This window comes from Nerophis ophidion, linkage group LG11 (genome assembly GCF_033978795.1).
Source record: "Nerophis ophidion isolate RoL-2023_Sa linkage group LG11, RoL_Noph_v1.0, whole genome shotgun sequence".
NCBI lineage: Eukaryota > Metazoa > Chordata > Actinopteri > Syngnathiformes > Syngnathidae > Nerophis > Nerophis ophidion.
Window position 1 is genome coordinate 23,371,828 of NC_084621.1, and position 17,044 is coordinate 23,388,871.

Sequence of the window (17,044 nt, forward strand, 5' to 3'; positions counted from 1 at the left end):
TTTGTTTGTGCTGCAAAATATTTTGGTCAATCATACCCCTAAAGGATAAAGCGCTACAAAATGGATGGATGAATAGTTTTTAAGTTATTAACATTGCATTCTTATGTTATTAACATGTAATTAACATGTTATTATTCATAAACAGTCCCCCAACTATGTCAAAGTCTCCCCAAATCTGTCTCATTTGTTTGTGCTGCAAATTATTTTGATGTATTATAGTTTTTAAGTTATGAAAATTGTATAATTTCTATGTCATTAACATGTAATTAACGTGTTATTAATCATAAACAGTCCCCAACTATGTCAAAGTCTCCCCAAATCTGTCTCATTTGTTTGTGCTGCAAAATATTTTGGTCAATCATACCCCTAAAGGATAAAGCGCTACAAAATGGATGGATGAATAGTTTTTAAGTTATTAACATTGCATTCTTATGTTATTAACATGTAATTAACATGTTATTATTCATAAACAGTCCCCCAAATATGTCAAAGTCTCCCCAAATCTGTCTCATTTGTTTGTGCTGCAAATTATTTTGATGTATTATAGTTTTTAAGTTATCAAAATTGTATAATTTCTATGTTATTAACATGTAATTAACGTGTTATTAATCATAAACAGTCCCCAACTATGTCAAAGTCTCCCCAAATCTGTCTCATTTGTTTGTGCTGCAAAATGTTTTGGTCAATCATACCCCTAAAGGATAAAGCGGTAGTAAATGGATGGATGAATAGTTTTTAAGTTATTAACATTGAGTTCATATGTTATTAACATGTAATTAACATGTTATTATTCATAAACAGTCCCCAACTATGTCAAAGTCTCCCAAAAACATGTCTCATTTATTTATGCTGCAAAATATTTTGGTTTATTATAGTTTTTAAGTTTATAACGTTTTATAGTTGTTGTTATTAACATGTAGTTACCTTGTTATTATTCATAAACAGTCCCCCAACAATGTCAAAGTCTCCCCAAACATGTCTCATTTGTTTGTGCTGCAAAATATTTTGGTCAATCATACCCCTAAAGGATAAAGCGGTAGTAAATGGATGGATGAATAGTTTTTAAGTTATTAACATTGAGTTCATATGTTATTAACATGTAATTAACATGTTATTATTCATAAACAGTCCCCAACTATGTCAAAGTCTCCCAAAAACATGTCTCATTTATTTATGCTGCAAAATATTTTGGTTTATTATAGTTTTTAAGTTTATAACGTTTTATAGTTGTTGTTATTAACATGTAATTAACGTGTTATTGATCATAAACAGTCCCCAACTATGTCAAAGTCTCCAGCAAACATGTCTCATTTGTTTGTGCTGCAAAATATTTTGGTCTATTACAGTTTTTAAGGAATTAACGTTATGTAGTTTCTATGTTATTACCATGTAATTAATGTGTTATTATTCATAAATAGTCTCCAACTATGTCAGTTATTAACATTGCATTTTTATGTTATTAACATGTAATTAACATGTTATTAATCATAAACAAGTTAATAACATTTTATAGTTGTTGTTATTAGCATGTAATTAACGTGTTATTGATCATAAACAGTCCCCAACAATGTCAAAGTCTCCCCAAACGGGTCTCATTTGTTTGTGCTGCAAAATATTTTGGTCTATTATATCAATCATCAATCAATCAATGTATATTTATATAGCCCTAAATCACCAGTGTCTCAAAGGGCTGCACAAACCACAACACAAACCACAACGACATCCTCGGTAGAGCCCACATTAGGGCAAGGAAAACTCACCCCAGTGGGACGTCGGTGACAATGATGACTATGAGAAACATTGGAGAGGACCGCATATGTGGGGACCGAAAGCAATGGATGTCTTATAGTTTAAAGTTATTAAGGTTTTATGTTTTTTATGTTATTAATATGTAATTAACGTGTAATTAATGTGTTATTATTCATTAACAGTCCCCAACTATGTCAAAGTCTCCCCAAACGTGTGTTATTGGTTTTTGCTACAACATATTTTGGTCTATTATAGTTTTTAAGTTATTAACATTTTAATAGTTATGTTATTAACATGTAATTAATCATAAACAGTCCCCAACAATGTCAAAGTCTCCCCAAACGGGTCCCATCTGTTTGTGCTGCAAAATATTTTGGTCTAACTATTATAGTTTAAAGTTATTAAGGTTTTATGGTTTGTGTGTTATTAATATGTAATTAACGTAAAATTAATGTGTTATTATTCGTTAACAGTCCCCAACTATGTCAAAGTCTCCCCAAACGTGTCTTATTGGTTTTTGCTACAAAATATTTTGGTCTATTATAGTTTTTAAGTTATTACCATTTTATAGTTATGTTATTAACATGTAATGAACGTGTTATTAATCATAAACAGTCCCCAACTATGTCAAAGTCTCCCCAAACGTGTGTTATTGGTTTTTGCTACAACACATTTTGGTCTATGATAGTTTTTAAGTTATTAACATTTTAATAGTTATGTTATTAACATGTAATTAATCATAAACAGTCCCCAACAATGTCAAAGTCTCCCAAACGGGTCCCATCTGTTTGTGCTACAAAATATTTTGGTCTAACTATTATAGTTTAAAGTTATTAAGGTTTTATGGTTTGTGTGTTATTAATATGTAATTAACGTAAAATTAATGTGTTATTATTCGTTAACAGTCCCCAACTATGTCAAAGTCTCCCCAAACGTGTCTTATTGGTTTTTGCTACAAAATATTTTGGTCTATTATAGTTTTTAAGTTATTACCATTTTATAGTTATGTTATTAACATGTAATGAACGTGTTATTAATCATAAACAGTCCCCAACTATGTCAAAGTCTCCCCAAACGTGTGTTATTGGTTTTTGCTACAACACATTTTGGTCTATGATAGTTTTTAAGTTATTAACATTTTAATAGTTATGTTATTAACATGTAATTAATCATAAACAGTCCCCAACAATGTCAAAGTCTCCCAAACGGGTCCCATCTGTTTGTGCTACAAAATATTTTGGTCTAACTATTATAGTTTAAAGTTATTAAGGTTTTATGGTTTGTGTGTTATTAATATGTAATTAACGTAAAATTAATGTGTTATTATTCATTAACAGTCCCCAACTATGTCAAAGTCTCCCCAAACGTGTCTTATTGGTTTTTGCTACAAAATAATTTTGGTCTATTGTAGTTTTTAAGTTATTACCATTTTATAGTTATGTTATTAACATGTAATGAACGTGTTATTAATCATAAACAGTCCCCAACTATGTCAAAGTCTCCCCAAATGTGTGTTATTGGTTTTTGCTACAACATATTTTGGTCTATGATAGTTTTTAAGTTATTAACATTTTAATAGTTATGTTATTAACATGTAATTAATCATAAACAGTCCCCAACAATGTCAAAGTCTCCCAAACGGGTCTCATCTGTTTGTGCTGCAAAATATTTTGGTCTAACTATTATAGTTTAAAGTTATTAAGGTTTGTGTGTTATTAATATGTAATTTACGTGTAATTAATGTGTTATTATTCATTAACAGTCCCCAACTATGTCAAAGTCTCCCCAAACGTGTCTTATTGGTTTTTGCTATAAAATATTTTGGTCTATTATAGTTTTTAAGTTATTACCATTTTATAGTTATGTTATTAACATATAATGAACGTGTTACTAATCATAAACAGTCCCCCAACTATGTCAAAGTCTCCCGCTTGTTCGTGCTGCAAACATTGTCGCCCTCTATTATGAACATCACACCCCTCTAAAATATGTGGGGAATAGCACCACCTGGCGGCCAGCCCTCTTAACGACATGTTGGTGCGGCGCAGGCAAGGTCCACCCACCTACGATGAGCCCCCCCAGGAGGGCGATGCCCAGGGTCACGGCCAGAGAGATGGCTTGTCGGAGCCCCTGGAAGGAAGCCTCCACGTCTCCACTCGCCACATCCGGGAACACGTCCGCCATGCTGGGGACAAACGGCGTCATGTGACCCTTTTTCGTTTGTCGAAAAGCGTGAGGTTTTTTGTGGACACAAAATGAAGGTACCCCTCTCCGTAGATGTCCGAGGTCGCCAGGGCGGCGGTGACCGCCCCCACGATGGCGCCCAGGACGCCCGGCATGCCGTGCAGGTTGTGGACCCCGCATGTGTCCTGGATCTTCAGCTTCTGCTCCAAGATGGGCTGAAACAAAAAATGGATTCACACATTCATGCTTGGATCTGGTTTTTGCTGGTTTTTGTCTGTCTCGTGGAAACTATCTTTATTTCTGGTGAACCAGCGCCACCTAGTGGACCGAAAAGACAATTTTCTGCACATAAAGAATAGGTGCTTTGGTAACTACATTGTTGTTCATTAACACATTATAACGGGACTGAGCTCATCATTACAATCCGTACAGTAGATGGCATTGCAAGTTCGATACCAGATCACAGGGTCACCAAGGCATCAGGTAGCCCCTAAGAACCAGATGAGTCGCCCGCTGGCCTGTTCTAAAAATAGCTCAAATAGCAGTATTTACCAGTGAGCTGCCTCTGTTTTTTTAATTGTATTTATTTACTAGCAAGCTGGTCTCGCTTTGCTCGACATTTTTAATTCTAAGAGAGACAAATGTCGAATAGAATTTGAAAATCCAAGAAACTATTTTAAAGAATTGGTTTTCACTTGTTTAAATAAATTCATTTATTTTTTTACTTTGCTTCTTGTAACTTTCAGAAAGACAATTTTAGAGAAAAAATACAACCTTAAAAATGATTTTAGGATTTTTAAATACATATACCTTTTTACCTTTGACATTCCTTCCTCTTCTTTCCTGACAATTTAAATCAATGTTCAAGTAAATTTATGTTTTTTATTGTAAAGAATAATAAATACATTTTAATTTATTTCTTCATTTTAGCTTCTGTTTTTTTGACAAAGAAGATTTGTGAAATATTTCTTCAAACTTATTAGGATTTAAATTAAAAAAAGATATATTCTGGAAACGGTGGAAGAGGGGTTAGTGCGTCTGCCTCATAATACGAAGTTCCTGCAGTCCTGGGTTCAAATCCAGGCTCGGGATCTTTCTGTGTGGAGTTTGCATGTTCTCCCCGTGAATGCGTGGGTTCCCTCCGGGTACTCCGGCTTCCTCCCACCTCCAAAGACATGCACCTGGGGATAGGTTGATTGGCAACACTAAATTGGCCCTAGTGTGTGAATGTGAGTGTGAATGTTGTCTGTCTATCTGTGTTGGCCCAGCGATGAGGTGGCGACTTGTCCAGGGTGTACCCTGCCTTCCGCCCGATTGTAGCTGAGATAGGCGCCAGCGCCCCCCGCGACCCCGAAAGGGAATAAGCGGTAGGAAATGGATGGATGGATGGATATATTCTGGAAACTCTAGAAAATCTTTAGAATCAAATTTAAATCTTATTTCAAAGTCTTTTGAATTTCTTTTGAAATTTTTGTTCTGGAAAATCTAGAAGAAATAATGATTTGTCTTTGTTAGAAATATAGCTTGGTCCAATTTGTTATATATTCTAACCAAATGCAGATTGGATTTTACCCTATTTAAAACATGTCGTCAAAATTCTAAAATTAATCTTAATCAGGAAAAATTACTAATGATGTTCCATAAATTCTTTAAAAAAAAAAAAAAATCGAATTAGCTAGTTTTTGTCTTCTTCTTTTTTCCGTTGAATTTTGAATTTTAAAGAGTTGAAATTGAAGATAAACTATGTTTCAAAATTAAATTTTAATTTTTTTCGTGTTTTCTCCTCTTTTAAACCGTTCAATTAAGTGTTTTTAAGTACGAATCGTGCATACGGTTGAATCTCAGAATACTAGCATATGGTGCAAAAGGCACGTTTATGCAAAACCCAAAACCAGTGAAGTTGGCACGTTGTGTAATTTGTCAATAAAAACAGAATATTTTCATCTCATTTTCAACTCATATTTAATTAAATAGACTGCGAAGACAAGATTTTTAAATGTTTCCACTGAGAAACAAAATTTTATTTTGCAAATAATCATTAACTTAGAATTTAATGGCAGCAACCCATTGTAAAAAGGGGCATTTTTTACCACTGTGTTACATGGCCTTTCCTTTAAACAACACTCAGTAAACGTTTAGGAACTGAGGAGACCAATTTTTGAAGCTTTTCAGTTGGAATTCTTTCCCATTCTTGCTTGATGTACAGCTTAAGTTGTGGTTTTTTAGGCTTCATAATGGGCCACACATGTTCTTGCATCGTCTTGCTGAAATAAGCAGGGGCGTCCATGATAACGTTGCTTAGATGGCAACATATGTCGCTCCAAAACCTGTATGTACTGTACCTTTCAGCATGAATGGTACCTTCACAGATGTGTAAGTTACCCATGCCTTGGGCACTAATGCACCTCCATACCATCACAGATGCTGGCTTTTACACTTTGCGCCTGGAACCATTCGGATGGTTCTTTTCCTTGTCCACAGTTTCCAAAAACAATTTGAAATGTGGATTCGTCAGGCCACAGAACACTTTCCCACTTTGCATCAGTCCATCTTAGATGAGTTTGGGCCCAGCTAAGCCGGCGACGTTTCCGGGTGTTGTTGATAAATAATGATAAATATTATCATATTTTTATATTAAGTCTTGAATAAATATATTTAAAAAAATAATATACAACTTATTTTAAACACTTTAATGGGTGGGACCTTTTTGGATCCGCAGGAACTTTGGTGTTTTTTTTTTGTTTTTTTTAAACAAACAAAATACTGTCATTGTTTAGAAAAATGTATAATTAATTAAAACGTTTTTTTAAATTGTTGACCTACATATTGCAAATTTTGTGTTTTTATTTATTTTTTTACTTTCATCAACAGATAGACCCAAAAGTTGCTGTAAATATTTAAGCGTTGAGAACTTAACATTATTATCACTATTATTTATATTTTCTTAAGCGTCGATAATTATAATGAAAAAAATGTATTGTATTTTTCTTATTTTAAAGACATTTTTGAATGAAATTTTTTCGGTGCGGAAATATTGCATATTTTGTGTTTGTGCCCAAAAAACTGTTTTCTTTGACGAAAAGGGCATAAAACATAAATTTAAAAAAATAAATTTAAAAAAGTATATTTGATATTGACAGATAAACCTGAAGTTGCGCTGAAGATTTAAACGTGTCTAGCTTGTGTGCTATTGTGTGCTTAGCCGTTGCGTAGATGCAAACTCCTCGTACCCTATAGCCTAGTATGTTTACCTTTTGTTAATGACTAAAATACAAGAAAAAGCCTACTTTGAAGTGCTTATTTGAGGACATTTATTATTATTATTATTTTGTCATTATAGGGACAAGCAGTAGAAAATGGATGGGTGGATATCGGACATCGGACCAATATTCGATATCATTATCTGGCTAAGACACCTTTATTTCTTAACAGACCTCAATAGCACCGGATAGAACACGCCTTATTTTGTCGTGCAAAACAAAACAAAGCCACAGACGAATTGCATGCACATGTGTCACGGTCAACTCAGTAAATTAGACGTTATCAAGCCCCCTGCCGACACGATACGAGAATTTGGTTGTTTATTTCTCACCGAGAGGAACTTGAAGCCCAGCACAGAGATAATGCCGGCCAGGAAGCCCACAATCATGGAACCGAACGGCGTCAGCATCATTTCCCCGGCCGTTCCCGCGGCGACGCCACCGGCCAGGGCGGCATTTTGGATGTGGACCTAGGAAAGAAGAACAAAACATGGAATACTTTGTTATGATTTATTCAATTTTTTTTTTTTTACAGACTATGAGGTTTGGTAGAACAAAAAAATTAAATCCCCGATAAAAGAACTCTTTTATTAACAACATGTATTTTTTTGCAGAAAAATGACAAGTTATTCCCATTTAAAAGCCTTTTAAAAGTCTTTAAAACTCTGTAAAAGTGAACATAAACATGAAAAGTATGTAATTATAACTTTAAAATAACTCCGTGACATTCCGACATTAGAGAAATGCATTAAAGCGATGGCTCAATGCTAATTTACATTGGATATGCCATACACATGCTAGTAATTAGCATTAGCAATTTAACATGGCGATTTCAACACCTCAAAATTAGATTTTTTTTTTTTTCTTAAACTACAACTGGGATGTTAAAATCTAACACTGGGTATCCAATCCACTCCACCTTATTTGTATAGTACATTTTAAAAATGTTTCCAAAGTGCTGCGCAACAGTATTAAAAACAATATTCAAATATCCTTCTCTCCATCAGTGACTGGATAAAAAATAAAACCAATATAAAATGACATAGAAATAAATATGATTAAAAACAATTTTAAAGGCTAGAACCAATTAAAACAATAGATATTTTTTTTTAAAGTATGGTATGGTACAGGGGTCACCAACGCGGTGCCCGTGGGCACCCGGTGGCCCGTAAGGACCAGATGAGTTGCCCGCTATACTTACTGTTACTCAAGTATTAAATGGAATGACTACTTTTTACTTTTACTCAGGTCATATTTCCCACTTGTCAGGTCCAAACACTGGTGACATCTATTAAACGAGACAAGAAGCAAGGAACTAAACGAAGACAGAATCCAATTTGGCTCAATTTGAGGAGAAACGCCCGGACACTGTACCTTTGTAAAACAGTATATTTTTTTAAAGGAATGGGGAGTATGTAAACAGCTTGGGCTGGTCCTGGATCGAGCTTGGGCAAGTCTTGGATCACGAGAGATAACCCCATCTCGGCTCCTGCCATCGTACACAGAGGAATTTTACAAGCCTTTGGCTTGTTACAACAAAGACAGCCTCTGTTTGCTCGCCTGAAGTTTCAGAAAACGGAAAGTTTTATAATAACTTACACAGGTACTCTTAGGTCCATAAAGAACCACATTGACGTTGACGCGGCGTCTGAGTCGTGTTAGCCCCGCCCACTTGTCAACAGTCCGTTATCAGACGAGCGCATCAAGCACGGTACTGTCGGGTTTGATTTCGATCAGAATGGCGCTGATACAACCCGGCTCTTATCTCGGAGAAAACCGGTTCCTGTTCGAGCAGGACCTCGGCAGAGTTCTCTCACCATGTCCAGCTTGCCGTCGTGCGCCGTGAGGGCCGACATGCCGTAGGTGGCCAGCGTGCAGGCGGCCAGCGAGTAGTACGTGTTCATGGCCGTGCGGTGCTGGTCATCTCCGTGGGCGGTGATGGCCGAGTTGAAACTGGGCCAGAACATCCACAGGTAGATGGTGCCTGTGGACACAGAAGGTCTATCAGGAGCATGTTTCCCAAGTCTTCATTTGGGGGCCGGTCCTCGTTTTGTACGAACCGATCATGGCGAAGAGGTCCGAGTGGTACACTGAGCTGTTCCTGTGTTTGCTCTTGTCCAGGTTGGGTCGGTACAGGACTCGGGCCACCACCAGGCCAAAGTAGGCTCCGAAGGTGTGGATGGTCATGGAACCACCGGCGTCCCTGGCCTGAGAGAGTTAAGTCCAAATTTCAGACGGGAGCAACAACCTGGGATTTTTTTCTAGCAAACAGTGTCGGGACAACTACTTTTAAAAACGTTGTTTATTGTGTAAAAGCACAAGCAAAAAAATGTTCCAAAATATGTCCCGGATTACCCAGAATTCACGTTTTTCCGGGAAATTTTTCTATTGAAAATAAATAGGCTGTTTTTCGAACTTGCACAACTCCCACAATTCTTAAACAATTCAAACCACCCACCATCCACACACTCCACTCACCTTGGACAATAAAACTACAATTTTCCAAGTTCAAAAAAAATTCCGTGAATTTCCTGGGTTTCCAAAGCCCTATTTTCACTTTTTCCTGGAAAGTTTTCACACCGTTTTTCGAACTTCCACAAATCCCACATTTCTTAAGCGATTCGAACCGTCCCACCATCCACACACTCCGCTCACCTTGGACAATCAAACTACCATTCTCCAAGTTTAAAAAAATTCCGTGAATTTCCCGGGTTTCCAAAGCCCTATTTTCACCTCTTCCTGGAAAGGTTTCACACCGTTTTTTGAACTTCCACAACTCCAACATTTCTTAAGCGATCCGAACCATGCCACTGTCCACACACTCTACTCAACTTGGACCACCAAACTACCATTTTCCAAGTTCAAAAAAAAAATCTGGGAATTTCCCGGGTTTCCAAAGCCCTATTTTCACCTCTTCCTGGAAATTTTTCCGACCGTTTTTCGAATTTCCAAAACTCCCACATTTCTTAACCGATTCGAACCGTCCCACCATCCACACACTCCACTCACCTTGGACAATCAAACTACAATTTTCCAAGTGAAAAAAAATTCCGGGAATTTCCAGAGTTTCCAAAGCCCTATTTTAACGTGTTCCTGGAAAATTTTCACACGGTTTTTCAAACTTCCACAACTCCCACATTTCTTTAATGATTCTAACCGTCCCACCATCCACACACTCCACTCACCTTGGACAATCAAACTACCATTTTCCAAGTAAAAAAAAATTATGTGAATTTCCTGAATTTCCAGAACCCTATTTTCACCTCTTCCTGGAAATTTTTCAGATCGTTTTTTCGAATTTCCACAACTCCCACATTTCTTAAGCGATTCGAACCGCCCCTCCATCCACACACTCCACTCACCTTGGACAATTAAACTACCATTTTTCAAGTCAAAAAAAAATCCGTGAATTTCCCGGATTTCCAAAGCCCTATTTTCACCTCTTCCTGGAAAGTATTCACACCGTTTTTTGAACTTCCACAACTCCCACATTTCTTAAGCGATTCGAACCGTCCCACCATCCACACACTCCATTCACCTTGGACAATCAAACTACCATTTTCTAAATTAAAAAAAAAATCCGTGAATTTCCCGGATTTCCAAAGCCCTATTTTCACTTATTCCTGGAAAGTTTTCACACCGTTTTTTGAACTTCCACAACTCCCACATTTCTTAAGCGATTCGAACCGTCCCACCATCCACACACTCCACTCACCTTGGACAATCAAACTACCATTTTCTAAATTCAAAAACAATTCTGTGAATTTCCTGGGTTTCCAAAGCCATATTTTCACTTATTCCTGGAAAGTTTTCACACCGTTTTTCGAACTTCCACAACCCCCACATTTCTTAAGCGATTCGAACCGTCCTACCATCCACACACTCCACTCACCTTGGACAATCAAACTACCATTTTCCATGTAAAAAAAAAATTCTGTGAATTTCCCGGGTTTCCAAAGCCCTATTTTCACCTCTTCCTGGAAATTTTTCAGACCGTTTTTTCGAATTTCCACAACTCCCACATTTCTTAAGCGATTCGAACCGTCCCACCATCCACACAATCCACTCACCTTGGACAATCAAACTACCATTTTCTAAATTCAAAAAAAATTCCGTGAATTTCCTGGGTTTCCAAAGCCCTATTTTCACTTATTCCTGGAAAGTTTTCACACTGTTTTTCGAACTTCCACAACTCCCACATTTCTTAAGCGATTCAAACCGTCCCACCATCCACACACTCCACTCACCTTGGACCATCAAACTTCCATTTTCCAAGTAAAAAAAAAATTCTGTGAATTTCCTGGGTTTCCAGAGCCCTATTTTCACCTCTTCCTGGAAATTTTTCAGACCGTTTTTTCGAACTTCCACAACTCCCACATTTCTTAAGCGATTCGAAACGTCCCACCATCCACACACTCCACTCACCTTGGACAATCAAACTACCATTTTTCAAGTTAAAAAAAAATTCTGGGAATTTCCTGGGTTTCCAAAGCCCCTATTTTCACCTCTTCCTGGAAAGTTTTCACACGGTTTTTCGAACTTCCACAACTCCCACATTGCTTAAGCGATTCGAACCGTTCCACCATCCACGGACTCCAAGTTAAAAAAAAAAAAAAAAATTCCCTGAATTTTTCTTCCCATTGACAATGAATGGGAAATATACAATCGACTGCATATCCACACACTCCACTCACCCTGGACATTCAACATGTTTCCACGATCTAAAAAATTCCTGATTTCCCCGGAATTGCCAGGAATTTCCCACCCTAGCAAATGAATGGGCAATATACAAACCTCTCCATATCCCATAATCGTTTGGAACCGTTCCAACATCCAGACACTCCACTCATCTTGGACAATCAAGCAATCCAGTTCTGCTCACCCGGTTAGACGGCTTGTGTAGATAGGAAATTTACACATAATTCCGGAATTGCAAATTCTAGTTAGAGTTACTCTTTATTTGACCAAAAAAGCAATTGAATGACTAATGGAATTACTCTTTTCACTAGGGAAAGGAATTATTGCATTACTTAAAAAAAAAAACATTTCAAATAGTGAAATGTTGAGTGACGGTTCATGAGAGCAGAGTGCGTGTGTGTTCTTTAATGAGACGGTGCCTGTTGCCAGGTGATTTGTGACAGTGTGTGTCGGACATGTTGTAATGACAAACTGTAAATATGTGGTGTACCATACTGTAATGTTCCGATTAAATTAAAACCATAACCATTCGTAATGAAAGCAAATGACTCACCCCCAGAACAGACAGCAGTACGAACTCATTGACGGCGAACAGAATGACCTCAAACAGCGCCATGACCAGAAGCTGGATCGGACTGGTTTTACCTAGAACCGCTCCGAAGGAGATCAGCACGGACCCAGTGCAGAAGTCGGCGTTGATCATGCTGGGGAAGACACAAAAAGGTTGCAAGAAGGACCGCGGCATAGAGCCGGGACGCGGACGGCGGTCTACCTCTCCACCCCGATGTGGATCTTGCCGCCGTGCATGCCGTGGAAGAAGCCCTGCATGAGCGTGGCCCACTGCAGCGCGAAGGCGGCGATCAGGAAGTTGAAGCCCACGCTGCTGAAGCCGTAGCGCTGCAGGAAGGTCATGAGGAAGCCGAAGCCGATGAAAATCATCACGTGCACGTCCTGGAAGCCTGAGGGACAAAGGCCAGGTGAGAAGTGATGTTTAAGGAAAACCACATGGCATTCCGCATGGCTCAATTCCTCGCCCGCTAACTTTTTTGCTTTTACCTCAACATGTGGACTCTCCATATGTTGGCTATGTTGTGTGGCGCAGGGGTCCCCAAACTTTTGGGAAAGGTGGCAATAAATACTGATAAAGTTGAGAAATGCTCATCAAACACTTATTTGGCACATCCCACAGGTGTGCAGGCTAATCGGGAATAGTTGGGTGCCATGATTGGGTATAAAAGCAGATTCCATGAAATGCTAAGTAATTCCCAAACAAGGATGGGACGAGGGTCACCAATTTGTAAGCAAATTGTCGAACAGTTTTAGAACAACATTTCTCAACGAGCTATCGCAAGGAATTTAGGGATTTTACCATCTACGGTCTGTAAGATCATCAAAAGGTTCAGAAAATTTGGAGAAATCGCTGCACATAAGCAATGATATTACGGACCGTTGATCCCTCAGGCGGTACTGAATCAAAAACAGACATCAGTGTGTAAAGGATATCACCACATTGGCTCAGGAACACTTCATAAAACCACTGTCAGTAACTACAGTTGGTCGCTACATCTGTAAGTGCAAGCTAAAACTCTGCTATGCAGAGCAAAACCCATTTATCAACAACACCAAGGAACGCCGCTGGCTTCGCTGAGCCCGAGATCATCTAAGATGGACTGATGCAAAGTGGAAAGGTGTTCTGTGGTCTGACGAGTCCACATTTCAAATTATATTTGGAAACAGAGGACATGGTGTCCTCTGGAACAAAGAGGAAAATAACCATCTGGATTGTTATAGGCGCAAAGTTCAAAAGCCAGCATCTGTGATGGTATGGGGGTGCATTAGTGCCCAAGGCATGGGTAACTTACACATCTGTGAAGGCATCATTAATGCTGAAAGGTCCATACAGGTTTTGGAACAACATATGTTGTCATCCAAGCAACGTTATCATGGACGCCCCTGCTTATTTCAGCAAAACAATGCCAAGCCACGTGTTACAACAGCGTGGCTTCGTAGTAAAAGACTGCGGGTACTTTCCTGGCCCGCCTGCAGTCCATACATGTATCCCATTGAAAATGTGTGGTGCATTATGAAGCGTAAAATATAACAACAAGACAGTTGAACAACTTAAGCTGTACATCAAGTAAGAATGGTAAAGAATTCCACTTTCAAAGCTTCAACAATTAGTTTCCTCAGTTCCCAAATGTTTATTGAGTGTTGTTAAAAGAAAAGGTGATGTAACACAGTGGTGAACATGCCCTTTCCCAACTACTTTAGCACATGTCACAGTCATGAAATTCTAAGTTGATTATTATTTGTAAAAAAAAAATAAAGTTTATGAGTTTGAGCATCAAATATCTTGTGTTTGTGGTGCATTCAAATGAATATGGGTTGAAAAGGATTTGCAAATCGTTGTATTCCGTTTATATATACATCTAACACAATTTCCCAACTCATATGGAAAAGGGGTTTGTATATACATTACATATATATATATATGTATATATATATATATATATATATATATATATATATATATATATATATATATATATATATATATATATATATGTGTATATATATATATATATATATATATGTTGGAAAATATAATTTTTAGACAATATGAGTTGCCTGAGTGGCAAGAGTATCTAGCAGGAGAAAATGGATAGATGGATGAGCGAGAAAGGACAGTTTAAAGAATAATAATTCTAATTTAAAAAAAAAAAACTTTTTTTTTTACTTGGGACTTCCCGTGGGCCAGATTTTGGACGCTCATGGTAGTTTTGGTACCGCTGGTGTCGAGTGTATCATTACCATCACTACCCTGTCCACCACAACTTTACCGGTATAGCTCGGTTGGTAGAGCGGCCGTGCCAGCAACTTGAGGGTTGCGGGTTCGATGCCCGCTTCCGCCATCCTAGTCACTGCCGTTGTGTCCTTGGGCAAGACACTTCACCCACCTGCTCCCAGTGCCACCCACACTGGTTTAAATAAAAAAATTAGATATTGGGTTTCACTATGTAAAGCGCTTTGAGTCACTAGAGAAAAAGCGCTGTACAAATATAGTTCACTTCACTACCCTAACGCGTGTCTTCAACATACCGCTGAGAAAAATGCAATGTCAGCAATAAATGTGCAGTAAAAAAGCTTATTGGTTGATATTAATCAGGGATTTTCAACATGTTCTCATCCGAACACATTTTGCTCATTTATTCTGGCACACCTGCACACCCCCCGCTGAGATAAAAGATTTCGGGTCGACAATAACAGGCTGTTCAATGGTTACCATTGCCATGGCGACAGTGAGCTGGCACAGACACACAGTGGGTGATGCCAGCGTCCCCGCTGGCCTCCTGGGCCACATACTGGCAACAAAGACAGGACAGCCAATGCAACTCCGCTCAATCTTTTAGCGCGTTTAAAGACTTTTCTTCACAGGAACAAAGAAAAAGACTAATTCGTCCAATTTCAATGAGAGAGCGCGCCGATTAAAACTTGACCATTTAAATAGTGCACTTGCAGACAAACAAACACATGCAAACGAGGACATGCTGCATAGCAAACATACTGCAGGATTAAAAACAAATGCAAAAAAAAATAGAATAGAATACACACAAAACCTGAGAAAAATGCTGCAAGTTCACCAAACAAAACAGGAAGTGAGCTTAGCAGGCAGGAAGTCAGTATAATGTCAATCCAACAAATGTTTCTGGCCTTTTTGTTTATATCTATGAATATATAAAGATATATATACTTCAGGTTTGGTGCCACTGGTAGCCCAGCTGTTAATCCATCCATCCGTTTTCTACCGCTTGTCCCTTTCGAAAAAGAAAAGTAAAAATAAAAAAAATAAAATATAAAATAAAAACTGTGTTACCTTGCTAACTTCCTTGTAGATTGGCTAACTTCCTGTTAGCCTAGCTAACTTACTCATAGCCTATTAATATTATTATTACAAACAATACATTGCGAAAAACGTTTTTTTTTTTTTTTTTTGTTGTTGGTATTTTTGTTTTGGTTTGAGTTTTTTGTATTTATTTAAAATAATAAAGTAAAAGAATAGTGATTAAAGGAGAATCGATTCTGATTCAATTTGGTCACCCCAGGAACCGCAATCGGATCAAAGATTCACACCCCAAACAATTGAGGTCACTTATTGAGATAATAAAACTAATAAAATGGTGTGTATATATATATATATATATATATATATATATATATATATATATATATATATATATATATATATATATATATATATATATATATATATATATATATAGTATAAAGATATATATATATATATATATATATATATACTGTATATATATATATACACACATATACATATATATATATACATATATATATATATACTGTATATATATACACACATATATACACACACACACACACACATATATATATATATATATGTGTGTGTATATATATATATACACACACACACACATATATATATATATATATATATATATATATATATATATATGCATATATATATATATATATATATATATGAAGAGTTCATATGCAAAAGCAGATAAATCCATTTTGACCGATTCTGTATATTAACGATTTTCTGCCTGCTGGTGTTGCCGGTACATGTACAAGCATACAATGGTTTATTTAATATCAACATAAGCAAGTCATGAAAGCCTAAACTTTTAAGAAATGCTGATGTAATGAATGGCTTTCAAGTAAGAGTGTTTGATGTGGTTTTACGTCAAAAGCAGATATATCCAAATTATGATATGTTGCAAAAACAGATATCTCCAAAATCGTTTTCTTTGCGGTCGTTATTTCGCATAATATTCAAGATAAAGATAGAGAAAAAAACAGAACGTGAAATTTATCGAAAGCCACATTTCAAGGTAACAACTGTTCACATTTATTTACTTCATTATTTAACAGTTTCGATCCCTTGGTACGTATAAATCTAGCTGTCCCTGCGAACATTGTTTTTTCGTACTTGCTAACCGGACATGCTTTTTTGGAACTGTGACCACACATATTTACCTTGTGCTTTTCAGCACAAAATGAAAAAACAAAAAAACAGTGTTGCAATGAAGACAATGTTTTATTAATAAAACAAGCACAAATGCTCAACCTGGTTTGCCTATCAAAAACACTCCTGT

General features: G+C 37.1%; 1 protein-coding gene across 3 annotated transcripts in view; it reads right to left on the reverse strand.

Moving 5' to 3' along the window:
* Positions 1–17,044, reverse strand: part of rhbg (Rh family B glycoprotein) — a 40,974-nt gene that overhangs the window by 18,456 nt on the left and 5,474 nt on the right. For all 3 annotated transcript variants that reach the window (XM_061915415.1, XM_061915416.1, XM_061915414.1), the window contains exons 2-8: positions 12,664–12,850; positions 12,445–12,595; positions 9,254–9,401; positions 9,011–9,177; positions 7,526–7,663; positions 4,015–4,148; positions 3,813–3,934 (exon numbers count right to left, since the gene is read on the reverse strand). In XM_061915415.1, coding sequence (XP_061771399.1) covers positions 3,813–3,934; positions 4,015–4,148; positions 7,526–7,663; positions 9,011–9,177; positions 9,254–9,401; positions 12,445–12,595; positions 12,664–12,850 — 1,047 coding nt within the window. The remainder of the gene's footprint in view (positions 1–3,812; positions 3,935–4,014; positions 4,149–7,525; positions 7,664–9,010; positions 9,178–9,253; positions 9,402–12,444; positions 12,596–12,663; positions 12,851–17,044) is intronic.